This window comes from Podarcis pityusensis (assembly GCF_964106645.2).
Source record: "Podarcis pityusensis genome assembly, chromosome: 10".
In the NCBI taxonomy this organism is placed as follows: Eukaryota; Metazoa; Chordata; class Lepidosauria; order Squamata; family Lacertidae; genus Podarcis; species Podarcis pityusensis.
This window is the reverse complement of record NC_138035.1, coordinates 64959108-64984871: the sequence shown is the minus strand read 5'-3', so window position 1 is coordinate 64984871 and position 25764 is coordinate 64959108. Positions and strand designations below refer to the sequence as shown.

General features: G+C 41.6%; 1 protein-coding gene across 11 annotated transcripts in view; it reads left to right on the top strand.

Moving 5' to 3' along the window:
- Positions 1-25764, top strand: part of TAFA5 (TAFA chemokine like family member 5) — a 353621-nt gene that overhangs the window by 305643 nt on the left and 22214 nt on the right. For 5 of the 11 annotated variants that reach the window (XR_013991162.1, XR_013991164.1, XR_013991165.1 and 2 more), the window contains 2 exons: positions 11176-11222; positions 22612-22775. The exons of 2 other annotated variants lie outside the window; for them this stretch is intronic. Coding sequence is in view for 2 of the 9 variants with exons in the window: in XM_081023879.1 (XP_080880005.1) it covers positions 11176-11222 (47 nt within the window). In the remaining 7 variants the exon portion in view is untranslated. The remainder of the gene's footprint in view (positions 1-11175; positions 11223-22611; positions 22776-25764) is intronic. 4 more of the 11 variants (XR_013991161.1, XR_013991163.1, XM_081023879.1 and 1 more) reach the window with 2 other exon arrangements.

Genomic DNA, 25764 nt, shown 5'->3' with positions numbered 1-25764 from the left:
AGCGCAGCTCCAGAGCTGTGCTGACATAGGGATCTATGCAGGTGCAAAAACAAGAGGATAAATATATATAAGCAACAATAATGTCCAGCATCATTAGAAACAGACTCCAATGAAAACTAAATGCTTGCCAAATGGAAAAACAAATGCATTTTAAAGCATCTGATAAATTATTGCAGGCAGGGAGGAAAATAAAACTATTAAAATGTAATTCGGAATGTAATTAAAATGTACATTGTTGCAGACTACCAGTGCTAAATTGAGTAATTTAACTAAGGAAGCAAGTAAAGATGATGGATTTTTTTGTGGCATTCTCCCTTCAGTCTAAACATTAAGAAGTTCTTCTCTCAGTTACATTGATGTAATTGGAATACATATATTTAGCTAGCATTCCACAGGCAAAAAGCAACAATACCATGAAGCCAACCCACACCATATTAATTGGTTTAAGATGCCTCATTATTTTCACATAAAGTATATTTTGGCATGCTTTTAGAAAACAATCTAGGGTAATCTCTTTACATCTTGCTCTGAAAAGCTGGTGGTTGCTAGATCAAGTTCTCCAATAATATTAATATATAAAACAGGGCCTCTCAGCCATATTAACTCTTGCAATGTCAGGGGAAATACTCTCTTTAACACCTCTCTTCTTGCCATTACTCTGACCTCAATAATGTGACCCATTTGATTCACTGGCCCACTTCAGGCAATGATAACTCATTTTTTAAAAGCCAAGAGGAGGTAAGGTAAAGGTAAAGGACCCCATGGCAGTTAAGTCCAGTCAAAATTGACTATGGGGTTGTGGCGCTCATCTCGCTTCAGGCCGAGGGAGCCGGCATTTGTCCTTCAGACAACTTCCGGGTCATGTGGCCAGCATGACTAAACCGCTTCTGGTGCAACAGGACACTGTGACAAGTGCCAGAGTGCGTGGAAACACCATTTACCTTCCCGCCACACTGGTACCTATTTATCTACTTGTGCTGGTATGCTTTCGAACTGCTAGGTTGGCAGAAGCTGGGACAGAGCAATGGGGGCTCACCCCGTCTTGGGAATTTGAACCACCGACCTTCCGATCAGCAAGCCCAAGAGGCTCATTGGTTTAGACCACAGCACCACCTGCTCCCATCCTTTTGCTCCTCCCTCCACAGCCTAATTAACTCTAGTTCCTTCTTTCATCAGAAAGACTAGTTCCAAAGCTGGTAACAATGGTTTTCTGGTATGACTTTGGTTTGTTAGGGACGTCATGATTTAATCATGGCTCATGTGAACAGAGCTGTATACTGTTCCTTTGCTCCGACAAAATGATCATTCGTATATTGGCTCGTTGAGATATTATAATCTAAAGCGAGCCACAGAGAGCCATTGCAAAGGTAAATGAATGTGTACATGAAACCACCATAAATTGATCACCACAGCGCATTTCCATCAGCAGTCCATTAAATCATAACTACATTTACAAGACCGTTCGTGGTTATTTTTAAAACATTTGCTCATTATGAACATCAAGGATACTTTAAAAATATAGCAATAACTATCTTTGAAGTCATGTTCATTCAGGGAGTGAGAAAGTATTTTGGCACAGTTCCCAGAGCACTGCAGAGTTAGTTGGTGTGTAAGACATTGTCCCATGGGAAGAAATTGTAAGGCTGAATCACTGTGTTTTAATTCTTAGCAATTGTTCTTGCATGGTCAAGGGGACACATGGCAGTAGTGCTCCTATTTATTACTTACTGCTACAGCCAATGGCAGTGAGCCCATTTCTATTAGTCATCAATACTCAATGCTTTTAAGCTGTTATTTTAAGTCGAGTACCAACTTAACCAAACAATAAGTCTATACCAAGCCTCAACAGTAAATCGACTTAGCCAAAGTGGATGGTCACTGACTTGCTCAAAGAGATCTTTGAACAATTTAATGCCACGTCATTAAACTATGGAATTTACAATCACAAGGTGATGTGATGGCATTTGAAGATAACTTTTAAAAAGGGGTATTAGCCTAATCAGTGAAAGATACGTCTATCAATGGCTGCTAGTCATGCTAGCTATATACTACCTCTGGGAAAGAGGAGTTGGAGAGGGCTAGTACCCTTCTTGGCTTCCTTAGATACAGCTTGGTCAGCCACTGTTGGAGGATGGATGGCGGCTAACGGATTGAGGTTGAATCCTGACAAGACAGAAGTATTGGGGGGACAGGGGGTGGGTGTGGAGAACTCCCTGGTCCTGAATGGGGCAACTGTGCTCCTGAAGGAGCAGGTGCGCAGCCTGGGAGTCATTATGGACTCACAGCTGTCCATGGAGGGGCAGGTCAATTCTGTGTCCAGGGCAGCTGTCTACCAGCTCCATCTGGTACGCAGGCTGAGACCCTACCTGCCCGCAGACTGTCTCACCAGAGTGGTGCATGCTCTGGTTATCTCCCTCTTGGACTATTGCAATGCGCTCTGTGTGGGGCTACCTTAAAAGGTGACCCAGAAACTACAACTAATCCAGAATGCGGCAGCTAGACTGGTGACTGGGAGCGGCCACCGAGACGACATAACACCGGTCTTGAAAGACCTACATTGTCTCCCAATATGTTTCCAAGCACAATTCAAAGTGTTGGTGCTGAGCTTTAAAGCCCTCAACGGCCTCGGTCCAGTATACCTGAAGGAGCGTCTCCACCCCCATTGTTCAACCCAGACACTGAGGTCCAGCTCCGAGGGCCTTCTGGTGGTTCCCTCACTGCGAAAAATGAGGTTACAGGGAACCAGGCAGAGGGCCTTCTTGGTAGTGGTGCCCGCCCTGTGGAACGCCTTCCCATCAGATGTCAAGGAAATAAACAACTACCTGACTTTTAGAAGACATCTGAAGGCAGCCATGTTTAGGGAAGTTTTTAATGACTGATGTTTTAATGTATTTTTAACCTTCTGTTGGAAGCCGCCCAGAGTGGCTGGGGAAGCCCAGCCAGATGGGCGGGGTATAAATAACAAATTACTATTATTATTCATGTGAGAAGGAGGTTGCTGGATGAAATAGGGTTTGATGTCATCCAGAAAGCATGTGTTATGTCCAGTACAGGCAACTATTGTGATGACATAAAATACATTAAATACTGAAACATTTCTGATTAGCTAGGAACATATTTCTTATATAAGGCTCGATTATGAAACCCATTTCTTGATTTTGGAAAAGTAGCAGTTCTAGTCTGCTGTGCTGTGGATTTTATTAAAGTGTAAAGTGAAGAAGGGGGAAAAAGAGAGCAATGCTTTTGACTGACTGTAACTCTCTCAGAAATCTTAAGTAGAAAGCAAAAAACAACAAAGCCTCAAAACACTCCTGAAAAATAGGGAAGTGTCATAATATAATAAATTTGCTGCTACGTTTTGGTTAAAACCTTCAGCAACACAAAAGCCTGTGTAGTTTTTTCTTCTTAACACAACATCTCCTGAAATAGGTGAACAAGATGTTATAATATAATTCCATCTAACAGAAAATTGAGGTGGCTGAATGCTGAATGCTTAGGAAGGGCCAGTGAGAAATAAGAGGGGAGTAATTAGAAAGTTTGGATAATGACACACAGAAGTACAAAGCATTTTTTAAAACCCAGAAACCCAATTAGGACTGAACATTCTTAGCAGCACTCAGAAGCCATGAATTACTAAGTGTCAGCTGGAAAAGGAAATCAGAAATGGAGAAACTTGAACTTTCCAGCTTGAACCCCTTAATTTATAGTATGCTGGAGAAAAGCATGGTTAGCTTGCTCTGAATCTGAACAGAGGCACTTTATTGGTGCACTGTGAAATTTTGGTGCAGATTCCATTTATTCCAAATAGTGCAGGAACCATAACGAAACATGAGCCACAACTGATAAAAGTAAAACTCTACAGTTGTTCTTTCTTGACACATTTATTTCTGAAGAAAGATGGCACTGCCTTTTGCTGTTTTAGAAGTCAGTAGGACATAGGACCAGACATATCATTTCATTTTAATTTTCTTTCCAAATTTGTTGAGAGCCCAACCAAGCAGTGTTTTCAAGCCATAAAAAGAGTGGTGTTTTACCTGAAGCACACACTGCATTACAGGTTACATTTTAGGGCGCACAATGACACGGGTTTTGATATCCTTTGTGCCGCATCTCACGCGTCTTAGCAATTCAAATATAAAGGTGTGTCCGGTTTTGTTTACAGATACAATGAAGGCCCATTTGAGTGGAATGTGGGAATGTTCAGGGATGCAGGAGAGGATATATTGTCTGATGATATCCTTATTCAACTTGTGTTAACAAGTTCCACAATATCAGCAGAGTAACATTCCCCTTTATTTTAAGTTTGCAACGGCTGCGTTTGCTCAGGCTCGCTAAAGCCTCTATAATAACTGTTCTGGCATTTCCCCCTTATTCCCTCATAAAATAGAAGAGACGACACAGTCTTTTACAAAAGTATAAAAATAGTTTACTCACATTCTGTTCACAATCAGATCCCAGAAGGCAGACTTAGCTTAACGAAGTAACATATACTTCGAATCTATCTCTTAAGAAGACAGTCCCTTTGTCCTCTCTTGGCTGGAAGCCAACAAGGCATCTTTGGCTCAGTAGATATTGTTTCTTCAATGCATGTGGTGAAAGAGAGAGAGATGGCTGCCCTGCCCTGTGCTTTTGTCATTACCTGCACAGGTGAGGCCACACCCACCTCTAGTCACATGCAGAGGAAGTCTGTCCCAGCCCAGAAGGAAACAGGAAGTTTACCTGCTGGCTGGACAAACATCCCTCCCCATGTGTAAACATGTTCACTCTAGGAATGTTGTACTTGACTGCTCTTGTGTTTCACATCCCACATGGAAATCATGCAGACAGAACATAATTTGTCTGTCAGACACAGAAAGCGAGCTTTGTGCATGCTCTCAAGCTATCGGAGACATAGAATGTTTTTTGCAGCTGTTTGCCAACCTAAAAATAAAAGTAAAATTCCCAGTACCCATGCACATTGATTCCCAAAGTGGGACAGCCATTTTGATATCGGAGAGCAATACACGACGTACCAGAACATTACGGTTACGTTTGGAGTTTGCAAAACTAATGTTTAATGATAAAATCGTTAATTTTGAATACATAGCTGGACTAGAGCAAATTGCTGATGTCTTCACAAAGGCTTTGCCAACAGCTATGCATCTTAAACATACACGGAAAATGCTAGCTGTTTCTGCTATGCATCATTGACTAGCAGGGGGTTGCTGGTTTTTCTTTATCTTAAAGTGGTCAATAATGCTACTCAGAAACCAGGTTGGTTTCAGAGGTGTATGCTGGACACCTGTGGTCACTCGACTTTTTGCCTAATTAAAAGGGGAGTTACTTTCTGCACTGGGTGCGGGAAGGGATGGGATGTGATAGGATAATTGGTTAATTGAAACTGTATTTAGTTTGACCAAATGTCTTGCAAGTTGCTGGTAAGGAGGAGTGTTGGCTTGCAGCATTTGGTGGTTCTGTTTTCAAAAATAAAACTTAAGAAAATATATTGTGGATGGCTTTTTATTTCTACGCTCCATTCGCTGCACACACTCTGTGTTGATGAAGAAGTTCAACAGGGACATCAAATTACCTAATATGACTAATAAAACATTCACAAAGTCACTGTTGATATATGCTCTTCATTCATCCATTGCCTTCCTCTCTGTTTTCATCATCAAGCACAAGCACTTATTTCAGCCTTTCTCAACCTGTGGGTCCCCAGATGTTGTTGAACTACAACTCCCATCACCCCTAGCTAGCAAGGCCAGAGTTGAGAACCTCATTGCTACATATGTAGATGTGATTTTGCTTCTTATTTAGAAGTGTTTTCATCTGCCGTCAAACCAATGAAGATAGCTAGAAGGCAATGCCTTTGTGGTTTAATATACATATACTTTACTGCATCCTGTAGTGGTTTGGAGAATACTGCCATCAACTGTTTTTGTCATCATCTTACTGATAAAAGCAGCATTTATACCTAACTTTGAGCTATTGATTAAATTTAAACAAGACCAATTGAAACTGGATCACTCATAGATGTTAAAGACTTCCAAATCCTGCTGATCAAGGGATTGTGCACTTGCCATTTAACTTGCTCTATCTTCTTTTGCCCTGAGGGAAGGAAAGTGGAGTTTTTAGAATTCTGCCTTGCTTGGAATAACAGGAAAGGACAAAAAGTAAAAAGGGCATGGGCTCCATTTCCTCCAAGGCGGGTGAGTGAATCAATAGCAGTGTCCATTTCACTTACTTTTTTGCCTTTTCCTGCCATGCCAGGGTAGAGAAGAGGTAAACTAATGAGCCCTGGTAATCTAATGTGATTCAGAGTTTGGTTTATCTAATCTCATTGGCTGGGATCAGTAGAGCTGCTGCATTTGGATGCTGCTTTCACTTTTAAAAGTGCTTTGCATTTTGGAATAAAAGGCAGCTGTTCCTACAAGCCCCTTGGGCATGCAAAATGAGTCACATGGTTCTTTGTACCTCAGTCATAATGTTTTGCACAATAGTTTCTTATTGTATTCCTATTTGCTCCTTAACCTCATCATTTTTTTCTATGCGAAACTGAAGATTTTTAAATCTGCAGGTTCACTCACAAAATAGGTTTTTTTTGAAGTACAAATGGCAATTACTGCTTATTAGAGGCTGCAGGTTCCTATAATTTTTATGAAAAAAACAAATCCTTAGGGTGGTATCCCATTAAGTCAAACTCAAGAGTAGGCCCACTGAAAACAATTGACAAGTTACTTATATCCATTGACAGCAATTGAATACGCCTAATGTTGGATGGGACGCGGGTGGCGCTGTGGGTAAAACCTCAGTGCCTAGGACTTGCCGATCGCATGGTCGGCGGTTTGAATCCCCGCGGCGGGGTGCGCTCCCGTCGTTCGGTCCCAGCGCCTGCCAACCTAGCAGTTCGAAAGCACCCCTGGGTGCAAGTAGATAAATAGGGACCGCTTACCAGCGGGAAGGTAAACGGCGTTCCGTGTGCTGCGCTGGCTCGCCAGATGCAGCTTGTCACGCTGGCCACGTGACCCGGAAGTGTCTGCGGACAGCGCTGGCTCCCGGCCTATAGAGTGAGATGAGCGCACAACCCTAGAGTCTGGCAAGACTGGCCTATACGGGCAGGGGTACCTTTACCTTTTTAAATGTTGGATATCACCCTTAATAAACTTTATTTTTATGGCTAGTTCATCATACACAGGAACATATACATTTTACTAGCCTTTTCTCCAGTACATTTCTCTAACCTGGTGCCCTCTGGTCCAAATCATATGGAGGACAAGCTGTTTGGAGAAGACTGCCTCATACAAAGTTAGTCCATTGGTCTATCCAACTCAGTAATTGTTTTTACCAACCGACTTTGCCCCAAACCCAAGATGAAGACTCAGCAACGGGTACTGGTAGGAAGGTTATATTTATTAAAACATAACAAGGAAAACATGTAAAAGTCTCAAATGCATGTGTGGGCAGGTAAAACGTAACAGGCAGTTATCAAATGTCCTGTCTGAGGCTGTGGGCCAAACCACACTAGATGAATGCCATCACCCAAGCTAGTACGATGGAAGTCAAACCATAATGGGAAACCATGCGGGTGCCACATAGCAGATGCCAGCAAAGTATCCTGCCCAATGTTCAGCAAGTGGCACTTACCAGGCCCGAAGCACAGGAAACCAAGCAGTCCACCAAGTCTGCTGACGAAACGAGGTGGTTGGTGAATAATAATAATAATTTTTATTTATACCCCACCCTCCCCGGCCAGAGCCGGGCTCAGGGCGGCTAACAACAGTAAAATTACAGTTAAAACATAATGGGGGGGGGGGACCCAATTTAAAATACAGGTTAAAATGCAATTTAAAATGCAGCCTCATTTTAAAAGTAGCCCATAGATCAAAACCATAAGGGGAGGGAAGCATAGGGGTCAGACTGAGTCCAAACCAAAGGCCAGGTGGAACAGCTCTGTCTTGCAGGCCCTGTGGAAAGATGAGTATAATGTGTTCTTTTATTTAAAATGCATCTCTGGGTTATTTGTGGGGCATAGGAATTCATTCATTTTTTCTCCCAAAATATAGTCCAGCCCTCCACAAGGTCTGAGGGACAGTGGACTGGCCCCCTGCTCAAAACGTTTGCTGACCCCTGGCATAGTGTATATGCCAAGTTTTTGTGTCAGCGTCACGTGGATAGGTTATGTATGTATGTATGTTGATGGTGCGAGAGGTTGGAGAGCCCAGAACATGGTTGGCTGCATTCAGTTGATTTCAGTGAGGTTTTTTTTTTTGGTTTTTTTTTTTTTTTGTGTGTGTGTGTAGGGGAGGGGGATTGTTGGGTAAATTAGTCATATCAATTTGTATGCTGGGGTGTGTGTGAGTGTTAGGTCATTGTCTTGTTGGGCTGAATATGTAATAAAGGGGAGCCACACCGGGGTGAAGGCATCGTCTTTTGTTTGTCCCTGTACTAATTTCGATTTTTTTGTTAGCTTTTCTAGTAGAGCTTTTGCCCCATACATTTTGGTATGGGGTCCGTGTTCACTCCTGATAGGTCCCTCCAGTGTCTAGTTATGGCACTCCTAGCTGCTGAGAGTAAGTGGGTTCTGAGTTCTTTGTAATGTGAGTACGCATTGTTGTCATGGAAGATATTTTATAGAGCTACAGTGGTACCTCGCAAGACGAATGCCTCGCAAGACGAAAAACTCGCAAGACAAAAGAGTTTTTCGTTTTTTGAGTTGCTTCGCAAGATGAATTTCCCTATGGGCTTGCTTCGCAAGACGAAAACGTCTTGCGAATTTGTTTCCTTTTTCTTAAAACCGTTAATACCGTTAAAACCGTGCTTCGCAAGACGAAAAATTCGAAAGACGAAAAAACTCGCAGAACGGATTAATTTCGTCTTGCGAGGCACCACTGTAGTTCTGAAGTTTCTCCTAATACAGCTTCTGTTATTTTACAGATCTCTTGTAGGACTGATGAATATGTAATGTCTTGTTATGTTTTTATATATGTTGGAAGCTGCCCAGAGCGGCTGGGGCAACCCAGTCAGATGGGCGGGGTATAAACAATAAAATTATTACAGAATAGGGCGTTGCTATTTTCACCAGAAAAATGTTGGCGGGTATGTTGTAAGCCGGTATAGATCCTGTGGATAAAGGCAGGGCCAAGCTAGATGTGATGGGGGCGTTTTCCAATGCTTAAATATGGAACCAACCCATTCAGTAAGGAAAAAAGGGCAAGGGGAACCCCTCCTTCTCTGACTGGTGGCTTATCTCACCCATGGCTCTGCTTTTCAGTCCCAAACGCGCCTCTGCCTTTGGTAGAAGAGCTGTGGGTAACTAGGAGCTTTTCCACACATCTACTTGTTACGTGCCTAGAGAGGTTTTTTCATTCGCCCCACTGCTTTCCCTGGGGAAAACACGCTGCTTACCACTGAATTGGAGCAAACTTCAATCCACATAAAAACAGATTCAGCAGTAAATGGTGGGTTTCCCCTGGGGGGGGGGATGGAAGAAGTGTGAGTGAGCCGTAAGCAGCGGTGGAGGAAGCCACTTGGGTGCCTGGCGTTCGCGCCCAGGGACGGGGCATTCCGCGGGGCCTCCAGAGTCTGCTTGCCTCCCCCCACTCAGCCTCCCTACAACTGGGGGGGGGGGCAGCAGGCAGGCCGTTTGGGCAGCGTGGAGCCTGAGCGGTCCTCAAAGATCTTCATTGGTTCCCAGTACATTTCCGAGCACAATTCAAAGTGTTGGTGCCGACTTTTAAAGCTCTAAACGGCCTCGGTCCTGTATACCTGAAGGAGCATCTCCACCCCCATCGTTCACTGAGGTCCAGCTCCGAGGGCCTTCTGGTGCTTCCCACATTGCAAGAAGTGAGGTTACAGGGAACCAGGCAGAGGGCCTTCTTGGTAGTGGCGCCCGCCATGTGGAACACCCTCCCAGCAGATGTCAAGGCAATAAGCAACTATCCTACTTTGAAAAGACAACTGTTTAGGGAAGCTTTTAATGTCTGATGCTGTATTGTTTTTAATCTTTTGTTGGAAGCCACCCAGAGCGCATAGCTGTCAGCTTTCAGATTTGAAAATAAGGGATCAGCAGCCTCACCTGTCCTGTGGACAGTCTGTGGGATATCTAACAATCTGGGATAGCAGCAGGAAACGGTGCCGGAATAAGAGAATATCCTGTGAAAAAAGGGAAGGTTGACAGCTATGCCAGAGTGGCTGGGGAAACCCAGCCAGATGGGCAGGGTATAAATAATAAATTATTATTATTATCTAAGCCACTGCGTCTCTCACAGGAGACACATGGCTAGGGCACGCTGCAGGCCCCGCAGTGAGTGCCGCCTGGCATTTTGTCACCCCCCTCAGTGGTGACACCCAGGGCACCCCACACCCACCGCACCCCCCTTGCTCTGCCCCTGGCTCCCCTCAATTACAGTCTTGCTTTTAAGATCTTGTGTTTCCCACACTTCTCTCCATAAGCGATTAGGGCATTTCCCTGTTGAACCGCACAGAACTGTGGCTGTCTCCTCCAATGTTGACCTGAGCATCTCATTTGAAGTGGGGCAAGGAGGGGAGGGGACTGTAAATGCTGTCGCGCCGCGTAAACAGAAAGTAGAATTCCAGCCCACAAATTCCAACCGGATCATTCTCTTTTCTCCCCGAGCATATGTCGATACGCAGCACAACAGAGCAGGGAAAGCTAAATAAATAAGTGTGACATGAGGTTTTAGTACAATAACAGCAAGGGAGGAGGCAGGGCACTTCAATTAATAATGGAGTGCAGAGTTCCTGATAGAGCCGTTCTTTAATAATGTTTAAAAGAGGTACAAGGAGCCCTGGGAGAAGCTTTAGAGATAACTGCAATGGGCATTTTGCCCAGCAGTGCCCATGAGGCACAGCTCCTCCTGCAGAATAAGTTCAAAAAGGAAATGGAAATTGCTTCCTTTGGCGAGAATGGGTAACTTTTGAAGCAAGGCTTCAGCCAGCCCTGACGCAGGAATAAAGGTGGCCTGATACCCCACAATACTGAGAAAAGGAGCAGGCAAATTTCCGCTTTTCAGAGTTCTCACCATCAGGATAGGGGTTGTGCCTGTTGGTGATTTGATGGAGATTTAGGCTGCCACACTGAATCTTCCGTAAAAGTTTGTTTAAACTAGATGGACGCTCAATGAAAATTAGCTGCTTCTTCCATACACTCGCAATGTTTCTCCTTTTTTCCAGCGTAACTATGATGACAAAAACTTCTCTGAATATAATTGCATTTGGAGGTAAGCAAAATCTAAAGAAAAGGAAAAAACCCAGTTTCAATTCATGTTATATGTTAAAATGAACAACCCTGCAATGAAAAGAGAAATACAGTGGTACCTTGGTTTGCATATGTCTTGGTTTGCATACGTTTTGGATTACAAACACGTTTAACCCAGAAGTGTGCAACCTTTTGTTGGATTACAACCCATTTTTTTGGATTACGAACAAATTTTTTGGGAGGCCCCATTGGTGAAAGCGTACCTTGGGTTACAACCGGTTTTGGTTTAGAAACGGACCTCCGGAACAGATTATGAATGTAAACCAAGGTACCACTGTACTAATTGTGGTGGGAAATCAAATCGCAAGTAAATAGCAGTAGGAGGTTACATATTTTAAGCAGTATACCTGTTTACTGGTTCGTATCTTATAAGGAAGTGCAGTTTATAAATCTTTAAATAAATAACTACAGTGGGAATATATTTAAGCAGTTGTCATTGTGGTTAGAGTGCCAGCCTTGGAGACCTAGGAGTTCAAACCCCACTTGGCCATGAAACCCACTGGGTAGCCGTGGGCCAGTCATTATCGCTTAGCCTAAACTATCTCACAGGGTTGTCATAAGAAATAAATGGCAAGAGAGAGAGCCATGTACATTACCTTGTCTCTTTGGAAGAAATGAGGGATAAAAGTACATAAAAACAAATAAATGTATCTTAACAGTAACTTTGCCAGAGTTCTAGTCTCAAAAATCTCAGGTTTATTTTCATCTTGCCTAGCCTAGAAGGGCTGATTCCAGGTTGAGTTCGGGCTCAGCATTTTCTAAAGACAAGCAAAGGCCCAGCACCTGAACAGGATAAAGTAATACACATTCTCTCCAACTCATAGCACAGTACTTACTATTTAAACTCCCCTTGCCACTATTGCTTGGATAAGTTCAAGTCATTGCAACCTAAGAAAGTTGGAGAGCGCTGTCGGTCATCTGTTTGCTTGCCCACTTTCCATTGTGTCTAATAACACCTGAGGGGGATTTGTTGTTGTTGTTTAGTCATTTAGTAGTGTCCGACTCTTCGTGACCCCATGGACCAGAGCACGCCAGGCACTCCTGTCTTCCACTGCCTCCAGCAGTTTGGTCAAACTCATGCTGGTAGCTTCGAGAACACTGTCCAACCATCTCGTTCTCTGTCGTCCCCTTCTCCTTGTGCCCTCCATCTTTCCCAACATCAGGGTCTTTTCCAGGGAGTCTTCTCTTCTCATGAGGTGGCCAAAGTATTGGAGTCTCAGCTTCAGGATCTGTCCTTCCAGTGAGCACTCAGGACTGATTTCCTTAAGAATGGATAGGTTTGTTCTTCTTGCAGTCCATGGGACTCTCAAGAGTCTCCTCCAGCACCAGAATTCAAAAGCATCAATTCTTCGGGGATCAGCCTTCTTTATGGTCCAGCTCTCAATTCCATACATCAGCTGAATCTTTGAATGTTAAAAGAGAGAGTGGTCCAGCCATTCTGACAAAAATGTGTTTGCAGACACATTTCTCTCTCTCTCTCTCTCTCTCTCTCTCTCTCTCTCTCTCTCTCTCTCTCTCAGTGCGACTCATAGTTTGCACAGTTTTCCATTTCCTTTACCTGAGATGCTGTGTTTGTTTTTCCATGGCAAACCATCAGTATTCAGAAGTTCAGAATATTGTTGGATTCAGTTGAATTTGTGTGTCATTATGCAAGTGAGATTGGACATTAGTAGTGACGCAGTTCCCCAGCTTGTAACCAAGATGGAATATTTCACATTTGACTGTATAAATGCAATTCCAATCATACCCTATATAGGTCATGTTCTATGGTGGAGGTTTGCACAGAAATCCCATTATTTGTGCCCTACTATTAACATATCACCCTGTGTCACAGAGTGACATTTCTTTCAGTTCATGCTCTTGATACCAGCTATCCTCGTAAATGTACTGTAGCTTTCACCCTATCCATATCACGTTTCACAAGTCAGCCCGCATTTCAACTCCTAAATCGTGATAAAATCTATTTGCCAAAGGTATATCATTTACATTTCTTTTGTCTTCTTTTGATTGCATTATGTAGAACGCCATGGACACAGTGTTATGTACACACATAATAAAATTACTATTAATAATAATAATAATAATAATACCAGGTTTAGAATAATCTTGTGCGTGATATACAAAATACAAAGTGAGACATTAAGGAAATCCAAAGGGAAAATATGAAGAAGAGAGGATCTGACGAATGGATTATTAAAAACGCATGAGGCAAATGGTGGAAGACTTCTAAAAAAACAAAGAAACACTTTTTAAGATAGATAAGGACAAGTTGAGATTATACAATTGAATATAAATATAGATGGGAAACGGCTATGTATAGTGAATACTTAACTACTTTTAAAAAATTTCACCTATGATCCTTTTCTTTTACTTCTTTATTTTTTCTTTGTTCTTTTTTTCCTTTTTTCTGATATCTTATGTTTCATTTCACTCTTTTATTGTGAATAGCATTTTAAAGAGGTATAAATAACTGTAAATATGAAAAGAGACAAAGTATTCTCTAATTATTTTCCTTGGTTATATGTATTTTCTTTTTCTTTTGTATTTTCTTTTGTTGTAGATATGTATGTTTTCTAATTTGTACTTAATAAAATAAAATAAATAAATAAATAATACCAGGCCCATTGCGAATTTTGATTACCTGCAAACCAACTTTTCTAATCTGCAAATTCCAGCTTTCTGTTGCTGTTCATAGGAGCATAGTATATTTTTTTCACCTTCTATGATGTTTTAAAGAAATTAGCAGCATGCTTGTTTGGGGCATGTGCCTTTATGCATGTCTTCATGTCCAAGGAACAGAAATAATTGGAGAGAATTCAGTTCCAGATGCTAGGGGAACCATTTCCTACCGCTACCCTGACTCTCTTTTGCCAGAGAACGCTCTGCTGCCCTCCAGTTTCCTAGGAGTTCAGTTCAGTTTATTGTGTTTACTGTGCAGCCATCACACATAATGAAGTAAGGTGTTAGGTTTGCTGGTAGGAGATGTTATTAGATGATGGAAGCAGGCGTTTGCAGATGTTAGCCTTTTTGCTTCGTGAAAGACGAAGCAAAGAGTTCTGCTTAAGGAAACAGTAAACATATGTCCTTAAGCAGAACAGGAACAGACCATTGAAAACTGTTGCCAGTTGAGAATGAACTGTTGCTACTAGAATAGAAGAACTCATGGTCACAGTCAGTATAATGACCTATGTTCAGGGTTGATAAATAAGGCATCTCTTCATAACAAAGGGGGAGGGAGCATGCTTTTACTATTTATCAACCTGGATGTAGTTTAAAACACTACTCATAAAAATATTTACTTCTGCTTCCATGCTATATATGTGTCCACAGTTTTAAGTTACTGGCAGGTGAATTGCTTTTAACATTCTTCTTCTATTAAGAAAGATACATAAAGAAAACGACATTTTCACAGGAACAAGCTGCTTTTTATTACAGCCTTAAAAGTAAAAACAGCATGGCTGTAGGTGGAGAGCATTTCTTGAAAGCTACAGATAATTTGTCAGGCCAGCTGCAGCTCTTGGTAGCTATTCAGCCATATCCAAACAGTTTTAAATCGCACCTGCCTTTTTTTGTGTGTGAAAGAAGGTAACATGATAAATGCGACTGCTTCTGGTTTATACTGTATCAAAAACGGTTTGATAACCCAGATTGTTATGGCTAGCCCTAAAATCCTATTCCAAATATGAAGCTTTTTTTTAAAAAAAATAATAATTTTTTATTAAAGTTTTAAACAACAAAACAAGAAAAACAACACACACAAAAAAACAATACAAAACTTAACAATAAAAACACAAAACACAACAATTAAAAACAAACTCTCTTTTCCATTTCCAATTTTAAATTACTTATTTTCTAGACTTCCTCATACCTCCCTCTTTTGTATTCCAGTCCACATTATTTGTCCAGCAGTTTCTTTTCCACTTTTTTAATCCCAATCTTTAATTTAATAAAATGTTAAAATATATAACTTCAACTTTTTTAAACCTAATCCTTAATCTTAATATCTTAAAATCATATAACTTTAAAGTTTTCCCTTTTAATATCAAATTTCCATTTCTTTAAACATCTTTAATCTTGATCTTTAATCTTAATCTATCCTTAACTTTAACCTGTGCAGCTGGAAACCACTTGTTTTCAGTCCAACATCACTCTAACATTCCTTAATTTTGCAGTGTTTCTGAAGATAGTCTTTGAATTTCTTCCAGTCTTCCTCCATCGACTCTTCTCCCTGGTCACGGATTCTACCAGTCATTTCAGCCAGTTCCATATAATCCACAAGTTTCATCTGCCATTCCTCCAGCGTGGGAAGTTCTTGTGTCTTCCAACAAATATGAAGCTTTTATAGCTCTTCTTGACTAGGGCGACCCACTGGTCAGCCCAGGTGGGCAGGACCAATCCAAAATTTAGAACACTTTAGCATCTGGGTTTTCCCAGTAGTGATGTATGGAAGTGAGAGCTGGACCATAAAGAAGGCTGATCGCCGAAGAACTGATGCTTTTGAATGATGGTGCTGGAGGAGACTCTTGAGAGTCCCATGGACTGCAAGAAGATCAAACCTATCCATTCTGAAGGAAATCAGCCCTGAGTGCTCACTGGAAGGACAGATCCTGAAGCTGAGGCTCGAATACATTGGCCACATCATGAGAAGAGAAGACTCCCTAGAAAAGACCCTGATGTTGGGAAAGATTGAGGGCACAAGGGGAAGGGGACGACAGAGGACGAGATGGTTGGACAGTGTTCTCAAAGCTACCAACATGAGTTTGACCAAACTGCGGGAGGCAGTGGAAGACAGGAGTGTCTGGCGTGCTCTGGTCCAGGGGGTCACGAAGAGTTGGACACGAGTAAACGACTAAACAACAAGCGTCTGGGAAAATGCTCCAAACTACAGTTTCAGTGGCAACTGCACACAAAACTAAGAGTTCCTAGGCATTGTTGTGGTTGCTCCTGACACTAGGATTAATTTGTTACAGACAGTTTGAAGTTTCAATATTACACTAGAGTTGTTTTTTATCCTCATCATCATATTCAGGTGTTCAAAGTGCCTCTCATGCATTATCTCCCAGCTCCCAGCTAATAAAACTTCTGCGGATGGCAAATGTATAGCTAAATCACCAGGATTTGTAAGGTACAGTGGAGATTCCCAGCAAGTGAAGTTTTGTGTGCCCCTCGGGGCAACCATCTGCCAGCTACCTGACAGCATTGTTGCGACTGCATGAGATAAGATAGCATTACTGTTAAAGCTGAAGGATTGATTATTAGGACTGTCATCTGAAAGTAAATGGGTTAGCAGTGTCGGAATAATTTAGTCAACTGATTAAAAGAAATCCTACACCAGGTAAAAACATTGAGGACATTAATTAAAAACTGTTGTGTGATCAAGGTTTTAGTCTTTGGAAGAATTATTACTCAAAATTTTCAAATTAACAGATGTGCAAAAGCTTAAATCGGCAGCACATGTTCGTAGGATAGCTGATTAAAAATCTTAGTTTTATCCATGATTATCCATACTGATTAATTTATTAGAGCTTGTTGTTGGCCTCTTTCTTCTTTGACCACTCAGCTACTAGCTTGGACATCCTTTGACTGTTAGCAATGCTTTCTATCACTTGTGCAGCCTCAAACACACACACACACACACACACACACACACAAACATGTACAGGTTCTGTTGTCTAGCAATAACAATGTATGTAAGGAAATAAATAAGGTGTAAATTTGTGAAGAACCCATATGTGATGTTGCCTCATCACCTTCATGAGACGTTAGACTTCAAAGTATAGAATTCATGTGAGCATTTCATTGTTGATCAAGATAAATTCACTGGAGTATGGTAAAAAAAAAAAAAAAAAAAAGCATTTAGCTATACTTGGTAAACGTATTACCCATACTCTCCCATCTCTTGGAAACGTATCACAGAAATATTTTGGGAATTACAAGAAGTAGAAGACTTGGGGTGGGAAGCCTTCTAAATTGTACTTTCAAAAGGTAGGATGAGAGATGTGTGAACTACTAAAATAGGAGTGGATTTCACAGTATGCTGAGAGAAATGAGATGGGAAAAATATGTTTAGAGCAGGCGGAAGAGTGGATGTAGAACAAAAAGCAATGCTTGGTGGGTATGGCTGTGGCCATTGGAGGTCCTCTTCAGAGCCCAGCCCATCAGAGATATACCAGACCCCTACCTGAATTTTCAGCTCTGTCTCTCTCTCTTTCTAAAGACCATCCTTTTTGCTTTGGGAGGAATGGTGAGGGTAGACGTGGAGACATGAGGGGGTCATTCTATCCAGAAGTTCAGTACGAAGTTACCTTTTCCACTTAAGCTGCCTGTGCAAAATGAAAAGCCTGGGTGACCCTTCTGAATGGTGTGGGGGAACGTCATGAAGAGAGAGGGGTGCCATTAAGTGGGAGAAGAGAACTGGCAAAAATCAGCTGCAGGCACCTTGCATAAGCAGGATACAGGCACCATACGGTCTCTGTGTAGTGCCACCACTACTGAAGAGGTGCTTTACCCAGTCACATGTTGCCTTTAATTCAAAGAGCAAAGTCACCAAAAATAGTTGAGGGAAGGAAGGAAGTCGGAGAGAGGGAGGGAGGAGTAGCCAATGTTGCTTAAGACAGAGTTGGGATTCAAGATGATTGGAGAACTGGGTCCATACTAAGAAAATGAATTTCATTAGGAACAAATGTAAGGTTCTATACTTAGGCAGGAAGAATCAGCTGCATCAATATAAGATGGGGGGTATCTGGCTTACCATAGTACATGTGAAAAGCACCTAGGGGTCTTAGTAGACCACAAGCTTAATATGAGTCATCAAGGGTGCAGGGGGGGGGGGAGCTAACACTATTCTGGGCTGCATCAACAGAAGTATAGTTTCCAGGTCAAGGGAAGTAATAGTCGCACTCTAGTCTGCCTTGATCAGAGCACACCTGGAGTACTCTGTGGGCACCGCAGTTTAAGAAGGATATTAACAAGCTGGAATGGGTGCCAAGGAGGGCAACCAAGATGATCAAGGGTCTGGAAACCAAGCCTTATGAGGAATGGTTGGGGGAATTGGGAATGTTTAGCCTGGTAAAGAGAAGACTGAGAGGTAATATGATAACCATCTTGAAGTAATTAAAGGGCTGTCACATGGAGAGTGGAGCAAGCTTGTTTTCTCCTGCTCTGGAGGGTAGGACCCAAGCCAATTGCTTCAAGGTAGAAGAAAGGAGATTCCAATGAAACATCAGGAAGAACCTTTTGACAGGAAGAGCTGTTCGATAGTGGAACAGACTCCCATGAGAGGTGGTGGACTCTCCTTCCTTGAAGGTTTATAAGCAGAGGTTAGGTAGTCATCTGTCATGTATGATCTGGTAGAGATGCATTGCAGTGGTTTGGACTAGATGTCCTTCAGGGCCCCTTCCAAATCCATGATTCTGTGATTCCATATCATGCATAGTTTGCTTTTTGGTGGGCTCGGTGTATTGGATGCTGCTAAGCACTTGCAAAAGATGTAGTTTATCCGCATTGGCATTACCAGTGAAGTGCATGTTTGCCTTTGAAGAGTTCATCTTTTTAATTTAGCAAAAGTGTGTATGATTGATGAAACATGGCTCTTAATGTTTGTCTTCTATAAATTCAAAAGCTACAGTGAGGTATTCATTTTAGATATATCAGGCACGCCCACTCCCAAGAAACTGTGATCTACTTCCACTATTTAGAAAAACTGGCAATGATCTACCCAAGATGGTGGCTAACTGCCCAAAATGTTGAGATTTTTTTGGGGGGGAGAGGCCACAATTTTTTATATTACTTGGGGGGGGGAGTGATCACTTTCTGTCATCCTGCGATCTACCTGCAGCACCCTGGTGATCTACCTGTGACGGCCCAGTGATCTACCAGTAGTTCACGATCTACACATTGTACATCCCTGAGATATATCATTGAAACACTGTAAAATGGCATGCGTACAACATCCTGGGTTCCAGATCTTGCATCTGAAGATGATATTTGTGCCCACTGTGAATTAACATGCAACACACGAGGTCATTAAACCAGGGCCTTGCAGAGCCAGACAGAGGCCCGGGCCAGGTAGATAATGTGTCCTCCCTTTTTTTTACCCTGGGGATAAATGAAGTTTCCACCAAATTTTATCCCCATTGAGCTATATGTACTCCTCGGGTGTAAGTAATATTCCTGGCCTAGTCAACAAAATTTTTAACAAATGGCCACATCTTCATCAATTTTTCATCATTTTCAAAAAAAAGTTTAGCAAAAAGAAAGCCAACACACTTATCTTTAAGGTACGTGTGGTTTTAATTTTTGGCAAACAAGATTTGAAACAAAAACTCACCAACTTTTAACAGCATGAAAAACATTCGTGGCGCGCTGGCTGCTGGAGCCTTGGTCGCCTCCACCCATCCCCCCGTGCCCGCTCCTCTGTGGAGCCGATCACAGGCCGTGCCCTGGACGCTGGGGAAGCTTTTCTCTCACACTGCCAGCCAGGGAATCCGCCCGCCAACGCCTTTGCTCCTCCGCATTCGCCCCAGTGGATCCCCTGCGATTGTGAATATGCTGATCGAGGCCCCCTTTGTAATCGGAGGCCCAGGCCTGCATTGAACTAGAATGCACTTTGTAAAGCACACCCAGGATACTTTGCTGTGCCTCATGGAAGTGTGTCAAAGGGTTGTCCAAGCATCTGCGCCATTTTGCATATCGTAAGGTGCAGGGAAGCAGAACCTCTGAGCAAAACTCTGATTCTGTTTTGAACATGGTGATTTCCAAATTATTCTCATTTGCATTCTTCATAGCTGAAATTAACTGTCAATCCTATTTAGAACAGTAAAGAATTTAATTTGTATTGCCCTACCCCAAGTTCACAATTAATTTCACAAAGCCAATAATAGCCTACACTGTGATGATAGTTTCTATCACCTTTGCAGCCATCGTGATTTCTAACTGAGTTTATTTAATGCTGATTAGTTTCATTTCCTTCTGTCGCTCAAAACTTAAAACTCTCATATGGATTTGTAGATAGAACAAATGTTGTATGGATGGAGAGATTCTGCTGGATAGTCCTGATATCAATATATATTGGTAACTTTTCAGCATTTTATTTGTTCATGGCAGGGTGGATTTGATTAAAATCAAATTGATTTAAATCGTGATTTAAATCACAATTTAAATCACTAGTCAGTAAGACTTGATTTAAATCATTATTTTTTTACAGAAAGACTAATTCTTGCTGGTATCATCTTAATATTTACAACCATATGAAGGTTTCATTTTTGGAATAATAAATTTTCAGAGTAGTTTTTTCAGTTATATCAAAAATTACTGATTTGGTTATACTATTAGAAATACATAGACAGATAATGATGAAATTATTGTGAAGTTTAATAAGTTAACTGTTTATATTTGGAAAACTTTTCTGCCGTACTTTATTGGAAGGTGAAAAATAATCATTTCCTTAATAACAATGTAAACAATGTATTTAACTAAAACAATAACATTATAGCATATGTATCCATGTTTGCAAACTGATGTGTTTAAACAGTTTTTTAAAAAAAAGCTTAGAGTTTTAGCACACAAATCATTTTCTGATGAACAGTCTTTGGACTATAATGTAAATAGAAGACTGTCTTTAGAAAGATTTTTCCTCCAAAAGCATTTTCCTCCAAAAGCATTTTATTTTAAAAATCCAATTTAAAATTTAAAAAAATCTAAGTTAAATCAATAAAATCTGATTTTTTAAATTATTATTTTTTTAAAAAATCATTGATTTTTATCCACCCTGGTTCATGGTTTATGCTTCTTGTTAGTCGATAACTCTGTGCAAGGTTGTACTACTTCAGACTGCAGTTGAATTTTTAAAGGATTGGATATTTTTCCATACATGGAGTGGGGGCAATCCACCCACATAAGAAAATGAACTTGTCTGGGAATATGGCTTGAGTAGAGTTTTACCTCCTCGGTTAACTATAACATGTTGATATGCTTTGACAGTGTGTGTGTTTCTTAAAGCCCAAAGAATGAAAATTCTTGAATTTCCCCCAACAAGATTTCATCTTACCCTGTAGACTGCTTCTGAATGAGACATCAGTAACATTCTTGCCAACTGTTAACTTGTAGACAGCCTATAGTTAAATAGGGAGCTTTGCGTCCATAGTTCCACAGCCTGTTTCAATAAATGGTCAGGGAAAATAATATTCTGCTCAAGAAAACAGATGAAATTGTAGGGGAAATGGAAGGTTATTTCCTTATGTTTATCCCTACTTCTAGAGACTCGGTTCCTCCTCCATATGGCTTTTATCTCACTCCCAGCTCATGAATAAAAGTGCTTTGGGGACCCATCAATGTTAATACTTGTTAACTAGATTGTACCTGTTTATGGATATTTATTTGGATGAAGGTTTGGTAACAAGTTGCCTTCTACTGGGGGGTTTGAACTGGGAGCATTGTGCTTCAGCCCTCGATTCCTGTGCCAACCTCAGGTTGATGACCAGGGGATGGAAGTAAAGGCAGTACCAGGCAGAACTCTATTCCCACATTCCCACTTCCTCTTGCTGCTGCTGGTCATCAGTTGATAACAAAACCAGACCCCATCCTGACAAGTAGGGATGCGGGAGAAATTCAATTCAGTTCACATTTACAGGCAAATTTACTTTATTTGCACTTTCCATAACAGTACGAGAACTGAAACACAGCCATCCTTCTTCAAATTCTGCAACGAAGTATACCAGCCCACCAGTGTGTATGAATATGCACACACCAGAGTACAGTGTGCACATATAAGTGGAAAAAAACATACAAAATGCATTGTTTTGTGGGGAAATTGCTTGGGGAAAGTGTGTATATTAAGACAATATTGCATACGAATGTTTGTACAGTCGTACCTTGGATCCTGAACGCCTTGCTAGTCAAACATTTTGGCTCCTGAACACCGCAAACCTGGAATTGAGTGTTCCGGTTTGCAAACGTTCTTTGGAACCTGAACGTCCGACACGGGTTTTGTGGCTTCCGATTGGCTGCAGGAGTTTCCTGCAGCCAATCGGAAGCCGCACCTTGGTTTCTGAACATTTTGGAAGTCGAATGGACTTCCGGAACGGATTCCGTTTGACTTCAGAGGTACAACTGCATTAGGAGAAATCTGCAAGAAAATGCTAATGAATTTATATGAGACCACCTTTTTTAAAAAAAATGCAAACTAATGTGAAAATACGGTTAACTTAAAACTGGGGGGGGGGGGGGAGAGAAATGAAGCAAAACTGAAATGGACACATTTACCCATCCCTGCTGCATAGCCAGGTGTCCTACTTTACAGACGACAGTCCTCCTTTTTGAAGGGATATCATAGGTTAGTCTTCTGTTTAAAGGTGTTCACTGTCTGAAGAGGTGTCTGGTCCAAGTCTGAATTAAAGATAAAGAATCCTAAGAAGGGAGAGCAGGAGGGGCCTTGAAGCTACTCATCAACAGTTAGCACCCGGACAGCAGACTGAACAGAAACACAGGTCACCCGGTCACAGTCTACGCTACTATGGTGAGATGCCCTGTATTTCTATTTAAGTTTTAGTAGTTATTTCCAAATAAGTGTCTATACATAAAAATCAACACATGGAATTTTTATGCAAATATGTGCCCTCTTTTGCCCTCCTCTGTGTTGACTCATTTCCTCTCTTTTGGTAATGCATAACTGGCATTCTGTGCCATGTTCTTGCAGGCTGCAAGATACCGTATTTTTCGCTCTATAAGACGCACCAGACCATAAGACGCACCTAGTTTTTGGAGGAGGAAAACAAGAAAAAAAAATATTCTGAATCCCAGAAGCCAGAACAGCAAGAGGGATCACTGCGCAGCGAAAGCAGCGATCCCTCTTGCTGTTCTGGCTTCTGGGATAGCTGCACAACCTGCATTTGCTCCATAAGATGCACACACATTTCCCCTTACTTTTTAGCAGGGAAAATGTGAATCTTATAGAGCAAAAAATACAGTATACTGCTTTCCTGTAGGGCTTACCCACACATACCTTTTGCTCCGCTGTTTGCAGACACAGGTCCACACTTTGAAGCTCCATCCCTGAGTGCCTTTTTTCCCTCTGGAGTTTTCCTCGCAAAACCCGGTTCTTAAGGCTGAATCGGAGCAAACAGCACTTTGGGTTTTCAGTGTTTATAGAAATTACAGAGGAAACGTAAGTGTTCATAAGCACTTACTCTGGACAATGAATTGCTGAGCTAGCAGGCTATTCCTGAGTTGCCAAACAATGTGAGCTACCTGTTTGCCCCAGGCATTTGCTAGCCCTTGAACATGATCTCCTGTCACTTTGGACATGTGTTAAGAAGGAGATTTCAAAGGGACTTAGCAGTATTGAATCAGGTATACATATATCTGTGTTTGCACCTGCATCCAGTATGCATGAAAATTACCGTTGCAATTGCATTATACATTTTTCGTTAATGTGATGCATCCCAGGTTTTGAAGAAAATTGTGTTTATTTCCTTGCAAAAGTTAAATAAAAAGACTTAAGGAATTCCCGTGAAGAAACTCCCACATCCTCTGTATATGAAGGGAAACATCAGTGAAAGAACCTTATTACAAGTGTAGTCCTGTTTTTACATGTCCCTTTGAAGTTACTGCAAGATAAATAAAAACAACCTCCTCAGATATTTTTTTGCTACTGAGTTTTCTTTGTCTTGCTTTAATTTTGGGAACCTAGAACAACTTTGCATTATGACTCATTTTTCTAAGGAGAATTGGACTTAATGGCTAGAAGAGGGAGAGAAATGATTTAGCTTATGTATTAGTATGACTAGTCTCCTGTTCTTTTCTTTTTATTACAGACACAGTAGCTATTGTGAACTTGTTTCTAAAGCTCGATCTGTTCTATAAGGACAGATGACATTGTAACAGTTTGTGATAACATTGCTTTCTGAAGTTGTTGCTGAATCTGAATAGCTGAATGTTTCACTGCAGTCTGGGTTATTTGCCATAAATGCAACTCCCAGCACAGAGAAAAGATGACCTCTGGCAAAGCATTGGGTTTGTTGGAAGATTTTCCCCCACCTTCCCTTTGGAGACAGCCCAGGAAATTCCAGGTGTCAGAATTTTTGGCTCATTGCGCTGCCAGGTTTTAACAAAAGTCCCAAGAGTAGAATGGGCAGAATGTTGCTGTTCAAGAAATTTACAATATATATATATATATATATATGCACTTTTATGAACTTTTTTTAATGTTATAAAAGAGAGAGACTCTTGTTATTATCTGGTTACTATTTGTGTATAAATATTGTGTAAGAATACTGGATTGAATGGAGCGAAGAAGGTATGCAGTTGGATTGTAAAATATGAAAATTGGCATCGCTGCTGCAATATTGTAGGCATAACCCCATCTCTTGCATTCTCCATCCCATGAAAATCTCCCCTCCTTTTCAGATGGTGTAGCATAACATCCGCACTGATGCTAATCATAGCTAGCGTTATCCAGGATTGCCTTTAATCTGGATTTGCAAGCTAGGAATCAAGTTTATTATCACGTGAAAGTGTCTCTCAAGATATGATCTCCCCTGTTGATTGTCTTCATTCTGTAAGTCCATGGCAATGAGTAAGATAGTTATTATGACTATAGCCCTGAAATCATAGCATTTATGCACATAGACCTAGTCTAGGTGTGGAAATTGGTTTTTTGAAAGAAGAAGGCCGAAACTGTTTACTAGATAAGAGCAGTTAACTTGTAGGAATCAGGTGCTGCTAATACATTGTGTTTTGGACTTTAAGACAGTAGTCTGGTTTGCGCTGCATACTTGCCAAACCATTGTTTAGTGTGAACCCACAGGCTCTAGGAGAGAATGTTGCAGCTGTGTGGCTGCTCCCTGGCCTTTCCACTGCCACACAGTGCCAAGGGATGGCCTGAGTTAGTTTGTCGTCTGAACCCAGGGTCATGGTTTAGCTCTACCAGACAAACCACAAGCCATAAACCATAAACTGAACCTTGGTTGCAACTAATCCAGAATGCGACAGCTAGACTGGTGACTGGGAGCGGCCGCCAAGACCACATAACACCACTCTTGAAAGACCTACATTGGCTCCCAGTACGTTTCCAAGCACAATTCAAAGTGTTGGTGCTGACCTTTAAAGCCCTAAATGACCTCGGCCCAGTATACCTGAAGGAGCGTCTCCACCTCCATCGTTCTACCCAGACACTGAGGTCCAGTGCTGAGGGCCTTCTGGCGGTTCCCTCACTGCGAGAAGTGAGGTTACAGGGAACCAGGCAGAGGGCCTTCTCGGTAGTAGCACCCGCCCTGTGGAACACCCTGTTGGGTTTGGAACTTAACAGGTTAAGTTGTTCCCATGATGCCTCAACATTCTGACGTCAGCTTTCGAAGCTGGGAGGAGCTGGGAGGAGTTTCGTTCCTGTTCCCCTCTGGTCTCTGAGGGAAGAGGTCGCAGTTTAGTCATGGCTGCGGTGAGCCCAGGAGATTCCTGGGGAATGTCGGAATAAAGAAACTGTAAATAGACAAACCTGGTCTCTGTGT